The sequence below is a fragment of the Ochotona curzoniae genome, unplaced genomic scaffold, assembly GCF_017591425.1.
Source record: "Ochotona curzoniae isolate NIBS_2020 unplaced genomic scaffold, NIBS_Ocur_1.0 contig_1014, whole genome shotgun sequence".
Lineage (NCBI taxonomy): Eukaryota > Metazoa > Chordata > Mammalia > Lagomorpha > Ochotonidae > Ochotona > Ochotona curzoniae.
This window is the reverse complement of record NW_024464920.1, coordinates 50,334,979-50,347,105: the sequence shown is the minus strand read 5'-3', so window position 1 is coordinate 50,347,105 and position 12,127 is coordinate 50,334,979. Positions and strand designations below refer to the sequence as shown.

The following is a 12,127-nucleotide window of genomic DNA, read 5'->3' as shown; positions in this document are numbered from 1 at the left end:
GGCAGAAGTAAGGGGACCAGAAGCTGGGGGAACGGGCAGGACTTTATAACATGGCCTTGGTACTCTACACAGACCCACTCGTGTGTGTGTGTGTGTGTGTGTGTGTCTGCCACTGCAGCTGCAGCTTAGCACACAGCCCAGACACATCACTGCAGCCACGCAGCTGTGCCACCATCACCGTCACCACCCACTTGAAGCTTCCACCTTCACAAACCTGAACCTCTGTGCGTGCCCATTAAACACAGACCTGCTCTCTACCGGCCTCCCTGAGTCGCCAGCCCCAGCAACACCAGCACCCCGTAAGAGCACAGGTTCGAGTCCTGGCTGCCGCACTGTGGTCCCGCTCCCTGCTATCACACCTTAAAGACAGCAGACGGTGACTGCTTAAGTAATCTCAGTGAACCTTGCTATCTCTGACTGCTCAGCCCGGGTCCAGGAACTGGCACGGTCTCCAGGGCTCACCGTGGCTCCATCACACAGTCCCACCTTAGCTGCCTTTCCAAATGGACGGCCAGCTCCCTGCCAGTGCACTGGAGAGCAGCGGAAGATGGCCCAAATGTCTGGGTCCTTGCACCCACGTGGGAGACCCCAGAAGAAGCTCCTGGCTTCAGCCTGGCCCAGCCCTGGCTATTGTGGCCATTTGGGGAATGAATCAGCAGATGGAAGATTCTCCCTCGATCTCTCTCTATCCCTGACTCCCTGCCTTTCAAATAAATAAATCTAGGAGAAAAAAAAAGAACCGGTGTTCCTAGCGGTGTCACTGTCTTGCCCCCCACAGGCCCATGTGAGGGCCCAGTGCCTGATCTCCCCAGCCAGGTCTTGGGGTGTCCAGGCCTCCACCCCCCGGGTCTGGGAAGCACCCAAACACGGGCCCTGTGCCTCGCTGGCCGTCCTGCTCCACCTGCTGTCACACCAGGGCGTCTACCCTGCTCACTGAGCTGAAGGGGTGCTCACGGCTCCCGGAGGATGGGGACGGGGTGCTTACCAGACACATGTCCCGCAGAGTCCAGTCCTGCCCAATGGCCCAGTTGTCATTATATCATTTGACTTAATGACTCAATATCCAAAAACAGCCTTGGGAATTAATTATGCCGACGCCCAGGGCAAAGAAGCATCTTTGCCAAGCTCAAGGTGCCAGAGCCCAGAAGGACCAGTTCATAGGGCACCGTGGTGTGGCAGCACTGTCAACACGGTTCAAGGCCCAGCTGTGCAACTTCTGATTCAACTCCCTGCCAATGCACCTGGGAAAGCAGCAGAGGATGGCTCACATGCTTGGGCCCCTGTGCCCATGGAGGAGACCCAGCAGAGGCTCCTGGCTTCAGACCAGCTCAGGTGCGGCCGTTGTGGCCATTTGGGGAGTGACCCGGTGGATGGAAGCTCTCTGTGTGTCTATAACCTCTGTAGCTCTCACACCAGTAACAGCGCTGGCAGCTGGCATGGTGAGCAGCAGGAGGGAGCCAGGCTCGGCAGTGCCCCCTGCTGGCCGCAGAGTGAACACCCCTCAGCGGGGGCCCAGAACAGGCCTGGAACCTGGGAACAAGGTGCTGTCAGCCAGGCCTGAGTCGGGGGTGGTCTCACGGGTCACTGGCTGGGCAGCTCCATCAAATCAAGGTTAACTACCGATTCACACGTTGAAACCCAGGAAGACCTGGTCATGGTATAGCACTTTGGGCACTAAGAGGGTTCATAAGACATGCCCACATACACTGCCATCCGTGGCAGGGCTGACTGCCTGACTCCTCCATGGCGCACAGCTAGCATCTCTGGCCACTGCCAGGGCCCACCGGAAGACCCTGCTCCCTGGGTAAACAGCGGCACAGGTGTTCCCAGGCCCAGACAGCCAGGAGTCAGCCCCAGCCTCTGCAGCTACGGGCCCCGCCCTCGGCCCCCCGACCCACGTCCTGGTGGGTGTGTACGCCACAGTGGCTGTGGTGCTGCGGGGCCCAGAAGGACTTCGCTTCACTGTGTCAAGTGAAGTGCCTTCCTTCATTCTTAAGGATGATCCTCACTTCCAGGATGATATTTTTTTCTTGGTTTGAGAAACAGAGAGACAGAGAAAGATCTTTCATCTGCTGATTCACCCCCCAAAATGCCCACAGCACCCTGAGGCGGACCAGGCCGAAGCCAGGACCCAGAAGCTCCCTCCAGGTCTCCCACGCGGGCACAGGGGCCGCAGGACTGGTGCTCTTCTCTGCGCCTCCCAGGCCCATCGGCAGGCAGCTGGGGTCAGCAGGCGGACTTCAACACAGGCAGCCCAAGGGGTGCCACGGGTGTCACCTGAAACTCCCAAGGAGCAGCTGACCGTGACCGACAACACCATGGCTCTGCTCCGACCGACAGCTGCTCCCAGGCCACACAAGTCAGTCCCAGGGGGCAAGGGAGCGCCACGGCCTCTTTAACCTTTAAATGGCTGAAAAGTGGAGCCTAGCATCTTTGCAGCTATGGGTTTTCAAATGACAGTAAGCAGGGAAATACAAAACTTTGTAAAAGAACAGGCATGGTGCCCTGGCATAGTACGCTAAGCCTCCACCTGCAGCACCAGCACCCCATATGGGCGCCAGTTTGAGTCCTGGCTGCTTCCACCCAACATCCTGCTAAGGTGCCTTGGAAAGCAGTGGAGGTGGCCCAAGCGTATGGGACCCTGTACCCACATGGAAGACCCGACTGAAGCTCCTGGCTCCTGACTTCGGATCCGCCCAGCTGTAGCCATCGTGACCATTTGGGGAGTAAACCAGTGGGTGGTGGAAGATCTCTGTCTTTCCTTCTCTCTCTGTAACAATACCTTTTAAAAAGAACAGGTGTAAACTACTAAGATGGACTCACTTGGAAAAACCAACATCTGGATCAAGTCTCGTTGATGGACAGGTAAGAATTCAAGGCCCAAAACAAAGCAAGCTCATTGTCTCTTCTTAAACTTACTGTATATACTCGAAAGACAGACAGCAGGGGTTCTATCTACCGGGTCACTCCCGAGGCGTCCCCTAAGAGCTCAGGCCGCAAAGGCAGGAGTCGGGGACTCCATCCTGGTCTCCCACGTCGGTGACAGGGAGTTCAGCGGTTTAGCCCCTCCCGCCTCCCAGGGTGTGCGTTACCAGAAGTCGAGCCCAGGCTCGCTGCCTGACAACATCCCTCTGCCATGCCAGATGCCTGTGCCGAAGCTCACCACTCCCAAACGTCTAAGCATTAAGAAGCATCACGGTCAAACAAACAGCTTGGTCCTGCTTTCTTAGGCAGGTGAGAAAGTGCCTACAAAGAGCCTGAGGCAGGTGAGCTGGGCCCTGACGCCCCACCTCACTACCCTCAGCTAACCCCAGCACAGAAACACCTGCTGCCTGACAGACAGGAGGGGGTGTGGCCTGGAGGTGGGGCAGGGTGGAGTTAGGGCACTGGATGCTGGCAAGGATTTCATGTAACTTTGTAACCACTGCTGCCTGGAACCCACAGCGCCAGAAGCAGCCAGGCCGCTGAAATGGAAACAAGAGCCAGTGTGGCCCTGGCCAGCCACCCCCTCTGCCAGTGGCCCTGGCCAATCACCCCCATGCCAGTAGCCCTGGCCAGTCACCTCTCGTGCCAGCTGTTGGCCTTCTGGCCCCTGCTCCTGAGCCTGGACGCGGCCGCAGGGTCCCTCGCAGCACAGGGTTGGGGGTCATGCCCAGGCAAGCTAGGTTTGTTCTCCTCTCAGCTGATTACGGCAGCAGCTCTGGAGTCCGACATTCACCAGTAACAAACACTAGCTGGACGCTTACTCATCGCTGATAAGGCTCCGTCCCCGTCATGTGCTTTCCTGACACTAGCGAAAGCTACAGCAGTCCTCTGGGGTGTGGCAGAGACAGAGGCCAAGCGAGATGGGGTGCCAGGCGAGCATAGCCAGGGCTCCCTGCTCGTTCGCCTCCCTGCGCCAGCCAGCCCTTGCGAGAGCTCATCGCCTCAGAGATAGAGCACTGCCTCTAGCCCACATTACAAACGTACCAGGTCCTGTGGCTTGAAAACACGGCCGGGACCAGCACCGTGGTGTATAGCACACCACCCCAGCATCCCACACATGTACCAGTTTCAAGTCCCGGCTGCTCCACTTCCAATCCAGCTCCTTGCTAATGGCCTGGGAAGGCAGCCAAAGATGGCCTAGGTGCTTGGACGCCTGTGGCCAAGGAGGAATGCCAGAAGCTCCTGGCCCCAGCGTTGAATCGGTCCAGCACTGGCCCTTGCAGACATTTGGGGAGTAACCCAGCAGATGGAAGACTTCTATCTGAAATTCCATCTTACAAATAAATAAATTTCACAAAGATCGTGGCAGGCATCGGGTGCAGTGGCAAAGCCCTCAGAACACATGTGGCAGGGCCTGGCATCGAGGTCCTGGCTCCGGCTCCAATTCCACCCTCCTCCCATTGGGCGCCCTGGGTGGCAGTGGCAAGAGCTGCTGTGGCTGGGTCCTGCCCACCCCCATGGGAGAACGGAACTGAGTCCCAGGCTTCCAGCTCTCCAGCAACAAGGGGTGCACCCCATCTCTCTGACTCTCAGGTCAGCCAAACCTCCCCTGGGGCATGGGGAAAGGCAGAAATGAACAAACCGCCTGGTTTCCCGGGCCTGGGTCGCTGGGAGCCCCTCCCACCCCAAGCTCCTGCTCATCGCACGCCATCTCGTGACCAGGGAGAAGCTCTCACATGGCTATGTGCCACGAAGGGTCTTCACTGGTACAGAAGCCACCAAACGCTTGGAGATCTGCTTGGCTCATGTCGACACCCCAGCAGCAACGGGCACGGAACAGCCAATGACCCCTACGGGGCGGGCGTGTTTTGCAGGCTCTTCTCTGCCGACTGACAGGTCTTCTAGCCCTTTGCCAGCTTCAGCAGGAAGGGGACACTTTCCACCTGCCCCTGACATCCCAGCAGCCTCCCTGCATCTCTCTGACCCCTGGGCAGGGAGCTCGGGCAGTCAATACACATGCAGGGGCGATCACAGCAGAGCGACCTCTGAGGGCAGCGTGGGCACAGCCAAGGTGGCTAGGGGAGTCCCGAGAGCAGGGCACCAGTCCCCCCCCCCGCCAGGAGAGCGCCCAGCACAGGGTGGCAAGGGGACACGCAGGCGGGGTGGCCCAGGAGGGCCTGGAGCAGCCCAGCGTGCCTGCCGGCTGCCTGAGCTCCAGGGAACAGCCCGTGCAGGGAAGACAGCCTTGCAGCTCATGGTGGGGAACGCGGGACGTGCAGGTGGGGAACGCGGGACGTGCAGGTGGGGAACACGAGGTGGGGAACGCGGGATGTGCAGGTGGGGAACGCGGGACGTGCAGGTGGGGAACGCGGGACGTGCAGGTGGGGAACGCGGGACGTGCAGGTGGGGAACGCGGGACGTGCAGGTGGGGAACGCGGGGCGTGCAGCACCGAGCACTCGTCTTACTAAGACACCCCGAAATCACCCACTTCCTCTGGGTGCGAAGATTTCCAGGAGCAGACAGAGGCCCCTGGGACCCACCTTGCTCCTTTTAGCAGCAAGCGCCCTCCCCAACGCAGGAGGCCTCCGCTCGGGCGAGCTCTAGGCTCACAGAAGGAGAGTCCCTCTGGTATTCCAGCAGCACCTCCCACTGGCTCCTCTTTCCCACAGAACATTCTAGAAACCCTGGCAAGGGTAGCCTGGTCCTTCCCCGACTACGTCCCTGCACCGCTCTCCAGCCCCAACAGCACCACCCCATTTAAGTCACCATCTGTGTCTGCTTCCCCAGTAGGCCCGGAACATTCTAGAGCATGACATGAGAAGGGTCCCTGTTTAATTCCTCCAGCTACAGCTGACCGCAGCCCACAGATCACAGCACAGCCCAGCCACTTCCCGCGGCAACCCTGCCCCCACCCTGGCTAACTTCCAGTAACCTGTTCCCTGCACAGGGACCACCTCGTGCAGCCACAAGCCCCTGACCTAGCTCCCACACCTGCCAGGCTCCGCTCCCAGACAGGAGGACCCCAGCACAGCGGGGAGCCACAGCCCAGGGGCAGCTGTGCAGGGGCAGGGGTGGCACAAAGCTGCCGGCAGGGCCACACTTCCCTTTCCCGTTTCCGTGCGTCCTGGCGCCCTGTCCCCCTCCCCTCCCTGTCCAGGACCAGAAGGAGAATCTGAGTGTATTTCCATCCAGAATCCCACAAGTTTGCCACGGCCCCTCCCACAGCAGCCCCCACCTCCTCCACGCCCTTCCCCCAGGGAGGTCCACGCCAGCAGGGGAAGGGCAGATCCATAAGCAATCTCCCTCTCCAGGAAGGGGGACTTGACCCCCACCAGCACACAGGGCAGCACAGCCTTGGGGCAGCCCAGACTCCAACACTAGCTTCCATGTCACCTGCCTCCCCCCACTTCCTGGAATCCTTGGAACACCCAGATGGGGGACACCAGGGTCTCTCTACAGTAGTGTGGCCCAGTGCTGCATGCCCTGCAGGGGACACCTCCAGCCTTACCCCTCCGACACCAGGAGCGTGCCCACCGTAAGCTAGTGGGAGGATGGGTCCCCGGCAGACAGGGTGAGAACCAACCCCACACACACCTAGGGCATCTTGTGACAAAGTAGCCTGCTGGTGTCTTGGGGCCATCAAACGTGAACACAGCGTCAGGCGCTATGGACACAGATACGCCTCCTCCTCCTCATGTCACCAGCCACCGGGGACAGACTGACCAGGGGAGAGGGCACTCAGGGCCCGAGGCCCATGCAGAAGGCATCATCAGCAGGTGAGACTCGGGACAGAATCAAGGAGACGCACAGCGGAGCACAGGGAGCGGGCAGGGAAGGGGTTCAGAAGCTCCCCTGGGGGACGCCACTCAGGTGGCTGAGCCAGGATCCCACAGCCTCACACAGCGCCCACCGACCCCAGAGCCGACCTTGGACCCTAAGTGTCTACCACGCTCCACCTTGGCTTACAACAGTGGCTCATGGCACCTGTCACAGGGTGGAGTCGAGTACCCAGGCTCCACTCTCCACCCCAACCTCCTGTGGGACCCTAGGGGTTCCCAATATCCTCTCTACACTCCCAGCACCCACAGTTCCCTTTCCCACCACCTAGCACCCCAACCTGCATCACTTCCTGCTTGGGCGCCTCTTACTGGCACCCCGCCCGTTGTGGGCCAGCTCCCTCCCCTTGCTACCTCAAACCCACTCTCCAATTTTACCCCAAACCCTGTCCGCCCTTCCTGCAGCACCAGGCCCAGGCACCCCCAAACTCCACCCTGGACAAAGCAGACAGCAGCCTACACAAAGGCAGATAGCCACCCCACTGCCAGGTGCCCTGTCCGGCTTACTCCTAAGGCACTGGCAGGGCTCCAGGCCAGGACCGGGAGGCACCCAGGTGGTGAGTTGCAGAGTTCCCTGCATTGCCTTAGCCAGCCTTGGAGCCCCAGCCCGACCCCACACCTGACTCTTGTATCTGCCAGGAGACCACACAGAAGACACCAGGTCCTTCCCAGCCCAGACCCTGCTGGACTCCAAAGAGAGCCGTTGGTATCTGTGTGCAGCACCCAACAGGAGCCAGGCACCCTCCCCCGAGGGACTACAGCCAGTGCCCCCCCCCCCCCCCCGCAGACTCACTCCAGGGAGCAACAGCGCCTCCCACTGCCGCAGGCCTGGTGTGCTCCTGACAGGCACTGGGGACACAAAGGGCTTCTCCTGCATGTGAGCTAACCCAGCCTGGCCCTTGGGCTTCTTACTCTTTCTTTTCTTGTATTCATTTGTATTTTATTTGAAAGAGACAGAGATCTTTCACCTTCTGGCTCACTCCCCAAATGCTGCAAACAGCCCAGGCTGGGCCACTGGAGCCAGGAGCACCGAGCCCCATCCTGGGCTCCCACATGGGTGGCAGGGGTCCAAGCACTTGAGCGCCCCCTGCTGCCTCCCAGGGTGAGCATCGGGGGACAACAGAATAAGGACCAGGCATTCTGATACAGGCTGTGGCGGCCCAAGCAGCAAGTGCACTGTCTCGCCAGGCTCATGCACCATGGCCAGCGTGCATCTGTTCACACAAGCACAGATGAGAAGGGCCTGACTATGGGAGCTGGGCCGCTGTTTCCCCAGGCACGCGTTCTTACTATTTACTTCTTAGTTATTTTTTTCTTTTTTTTAAAAAAATTCATTCATTGGGCCCGGCGCGGTGGCGCAAGTGGTTAAAGGTCCTCGCCTTGCACGCCCGGGATCCCATATGGGCGCCAGTTCTAATCCCGGCAGCCCCGCTTCCCTTCCAGCTCCCTGCCTGTGGCCCGGGAAAGCAGTGGAGGACGGCCCAAAGCTTTGGGAACCTGCACCCATGTGGGAGACCCGGAAGAGGCTCCTGGCTTCGGATCGGCATAGTATCGGCCCGTTGCGCTCACTTGGGGAGTGAATCATCGGACGGAAGATCTTCCTCTCTGTCTCTCCTCTCTGTATATCTGCCTTTCCAATGAAAAAAAAATAATAAAAATAAATCTAAAAAAAAAAAAAATTCATTCATTTATATTGGAAAAGCAGATTATGAAGAAGAGAGACAGAGAGAAAAATCTTCCATCCACTTATTTCCCCAAGTGGCCACAATGGCCAGAGCTGAGCAGATCCGGAGCCAGGAGCCTCCTCTGGGCTCCCACACGGATGCAGGTTCCCAAGACTTTGAGCCGTCTTCGACTGCTTTCCCAGGTCACAAGCAGGGAGCTGGATGGGAAGTGGAGCAGCTGGGACACAAACCAGCGCCCCTATGGGATCCTGGCACTTGCAAGGCAGAAGATTGGTCAACTGAGCAATCATACCTGGCCCAATGTTCTGTTTCAAGATAAAACATCACCCAGGCAGAGCTGGCACCATGCAGGGCGTCTCAACTCCTGGCGGCTCTGCAACAGCCTGCATACACCTTCCATGCCATTTCACCTTCTGATTCACATGATCCACCTGCCAATCCACCTGCCGACGCACCTGCCAATCCACCTGCCGATCCACCTGCCGATCCACCTGCCGACCCACCTGCTGATCCACCTGCTGATCCACCTGCCGATCTACCTGCTGGTCTTGTGACTACTCAGAGCTTCGGTCCACCACAACAGGTAAACTATGCCTGCTTGAAAAGTCCAGAACCAGCCTGAAATACCAACTGAAGTTGCCTAGCAACTCGGCATGACCAGAGGACTGGACTCAGGTGTGTAGGAGGCAAGGGACCACAGCAAGGCCAGCCGCCCCTTCTCTGATGGCCAGAGGCCAGCAGCTGGCTCCATCCTTGCTGCGCCTGCCTCCCCTCCATACACACCCCGCCCCCACCCAGTGTCCTCACCAGTCCTCCTGTGGGCATGCACACTGGGAGAAGCACTTCTGGGCCAAGCTGTCTGCCTTACCCCATGATCACCAGCCCTGGACTAACCCCGCCTTCTGGTCTCTGTGCGTAGAGTCTGTCGGGCAGCAAGAGCCCAGGCACTAAATTCTAATGGCATCAGAACTTCTTCCCCTGGACGTGGGCAGTGCTGTGGCCAGGGAGTCAAGATGCCGCTTGGAACAGCAGCATCCCACATGGGCGCCACTTGGAGTCCGTGCTGCTCCACTTCCCATCCTGCTCCCTGTCCATACACCTGGGAAAGCTCGGATGTCACACGTGCTTGGGCCCTGCATCCTCGTGGGAGATCCGAACAGAGGTCCTCTCTTCGCCTTTCCATCACCAAGCCCTTCAAATAGAGAAATCTTATTTTGTTTTGCTTGTTGTGTTTTGTTTTTACTATTAAACGCTTCTTCCCCTGCAGGCTTCCCTTTGGTCACTACCCCAGCGTCGCCCAGTGGTCCAGCCCACCACCATTCTCTTTGCCCAAGGGTGGGTCCAACTCACTGCTGCCCTGCCACCTGACTCCAGGAATGCTAGCGCCTGTCCAGGTCTCCTCTGTGGCACCTGACCCTGCCCAGCAAGAACAGACTCAGCAGAAGCAGCCGAGAGGAGGTGCTGCAGGGCCAGTGTGCACCTCACACAGGAATGGCTGCAGGGCTGGTGTGTACCTTCACAGGCCATAGGGAGGAAACACAGTGATTTCTGGTAACAGCCACAAGGACTGCATGTGAGAAGGACACAGCCCAAGGGTGCAGAGGCCCGTCATCAGTCACCCGCCAGGAGGGTGTGGCCGGCGTGGTGGGATACCTGAAGGTGACGCGGTCCTGCCCTCGGGCAGAGGACAGCGGCATTTGGAACAAGTTCCTGACCCAGGAGTCAGGGGAGTAAATGCAGGGTGGGGTGCAGCCCTGTGGGGTGGCAGAGGACGCTAAAGGAATTACAAGATGAGTAGGGGGAAAAGGCTCAGACTCGGTCGCACACTTTGCATGACAGTAGTGACTGGGAGGAGGCACAGGAAGCGGCCACCTTAGCCCCCAATCGAGGGGTGAATTCCAACTGCCCCGCCCCCACCCCGCCCAAACCCGGAGGAATTCAGAGGGCAGGAGGGGAGGACAAAGCCAAGGCCAGCCACCCCCCACCCCAGGGCTGCCCTCCCTCCCCGCTCGCACTCGCTGTCCCACTGCTCGCGTGGTACTGCAGGCGGGGCGGGAGATGGGGTGGGGGCAGACACACTGCGCCCCTGGCCACGTCCCGCCGCGCTCCAGGCATCCACAAAGTTAACAGCTCCGGCCTGGCTGGCCAATAGCCGCCCGGCGGCCGCACCGCGTGACAAAGCACATGGGCCGCAGGGCGACTCTGGCATCGGTGGGCGCGGGACCCCGACGCTCACGCCGCGCCACGCCACGCGCCCACCCCAAGTCCGCAGCCTGGCCCAGCCTCGGCAGGCAGAGCACACCCGGCTGCTCGGTGCTGGGTTTCGGGGTCCCCGGGCCGAAAGGAGTCAGGGTGTGCGCCCAAGGTCGCGGCCCCGGGGCCGAAGGAACGGGGCGCCTGGAGTGCTGAGGGCAGTCCCGCACGTGGCACACTCACCCGTCCTGACCTTCTTCTTCCTGCCCAGCGTGCCCAGCCGGCTTAAGAACGAGTCGTCCGTCTTCATCTTGCGGGCCCGCGCTGTGGGCGAGCGCGGCGACGCAGCGGACATGGGCCCCCGTGGAGCCGCCCGGGTCGCCGGTCTCCGGTCGCCGCCTGCGGGGAGTGGCCGGAGGGCGCCGCCCCGTCTGCTCTGCGCCCGCCCCCTGCGCCGGAGCCGCCCTAAGACACAGACCTGGGAGATCCCGCAGGGCCGGGGCTGCGTGCCTTCCCTACCCCAACACATTGCCCCGTTGGGGCGCACAGGACCCCGCCATGGGCAGCCGGGAACCGCGCAGATGCGTGATTCCTTGCAAGCCTCCCGATGGGCCTGGGGTACCCCTCGGGATCCCCATGTCCAGAACAGAGCGGGGCAGGGAGCCACGCTACCCCAGCCTTATCCGAAACAGAAACAGATATAAACTGTGCCCGCATGCGCATGGATTTGGGGGTTCCCCAGCTGACTCTGGCTGGGCTGTGTGCAATGGAGCGGGGCAAAGCCAAGTCAGAGAAGGAAGCTGGCATTGGGCCTGCTTGGCACCCTTCACCCAGACATAGAGGCTATCAACGGCAGGCACATGGGCACATGCCCGCCTCACCTAACCCACACCCAGGGCGTGGCCTGAGGCTTTGTGCCAGGGCAGAGCCTCCACCACTCCTGTGGTGGCACTCCAGCTGGGCACAGTAACAGACAGTGGGCAGGGCCCTCCTGTCCCCTGCTGTCCTGCCCTGGCCCTGGCTGGGGGTGGCAGACTGTGGGGACCCAGGCTTCCTCCAGAAGCCCACATTGGAGGGGGACAAATGTTGCCTGCAGCCGCAGGGGGTACAGAGCAGCTCAAAGACCTGAGGAGGAGGGCAGGGGTGCAGGCTTGGAGGCAGGAGGTTGACTTCTGCCCTCTCCTGCCAGTCAAGGAAGCCAAGCCCGCAGGCAGGAGGCTGGGGAGAGGTTGCAGGCTGTGCCAAGGTCCTGGGGCACCCCGCGCCAGGCACTCTCCCTCTGGGTATTGGCCAGACAGGGCCCCCCAAGGTGCGAAGTCTCCTGCAAGTCTCAGTGTTTTTATTTTTAATTTTCTTTTTAATATTGTTTATATAGTTGAGAGGGATACCACACCCATGTGGGCCTCTGATTAGGTTGTGGAGGGTCCAGTATGGAAAAGGGTGGGTGCGACACACATTTGGCAGGTGTGTGTGTGTGTCCAAAGGGG

The 12,127-nt window shown here is 60.1% G+C and overlaps 1 protein-coding gene across 3 annotated transcripts in view; it reads right to left on the bottom strand.

The window, feature by feature from the left end:
* Nucleotides 1-11,024, bottom strand: part of PARVB (parvin beta) — a 48,342-nt gene extending 37,318 nt beyond the window's left edge. The window contains exon 1 of one of the 3 annotated variants that reach the window (XM_040987296.1): nucleotides 10,894-11,024. Coding sequence is in view for 1 of the 3 variants with exons in the window: in XM_040987304.1 (XP_040843238.1) it covers nucleotides 10,884-10,995 (112 nt within the window). In the remaining 2 variants the exon portion in view is untranslated. Of the gene's footprint in view, nucleotides 1-3,562; nucleotides 3,626-10,883 lie in introns of those variants that run through there. The other 2 variants (XM_040987304.1, XM_040987287.1) reach the window with 2 other exon arrangements.
* Between the last annotated feature and the right edge of the window lie 1,103 nt (nucleotides 11,025-12,127).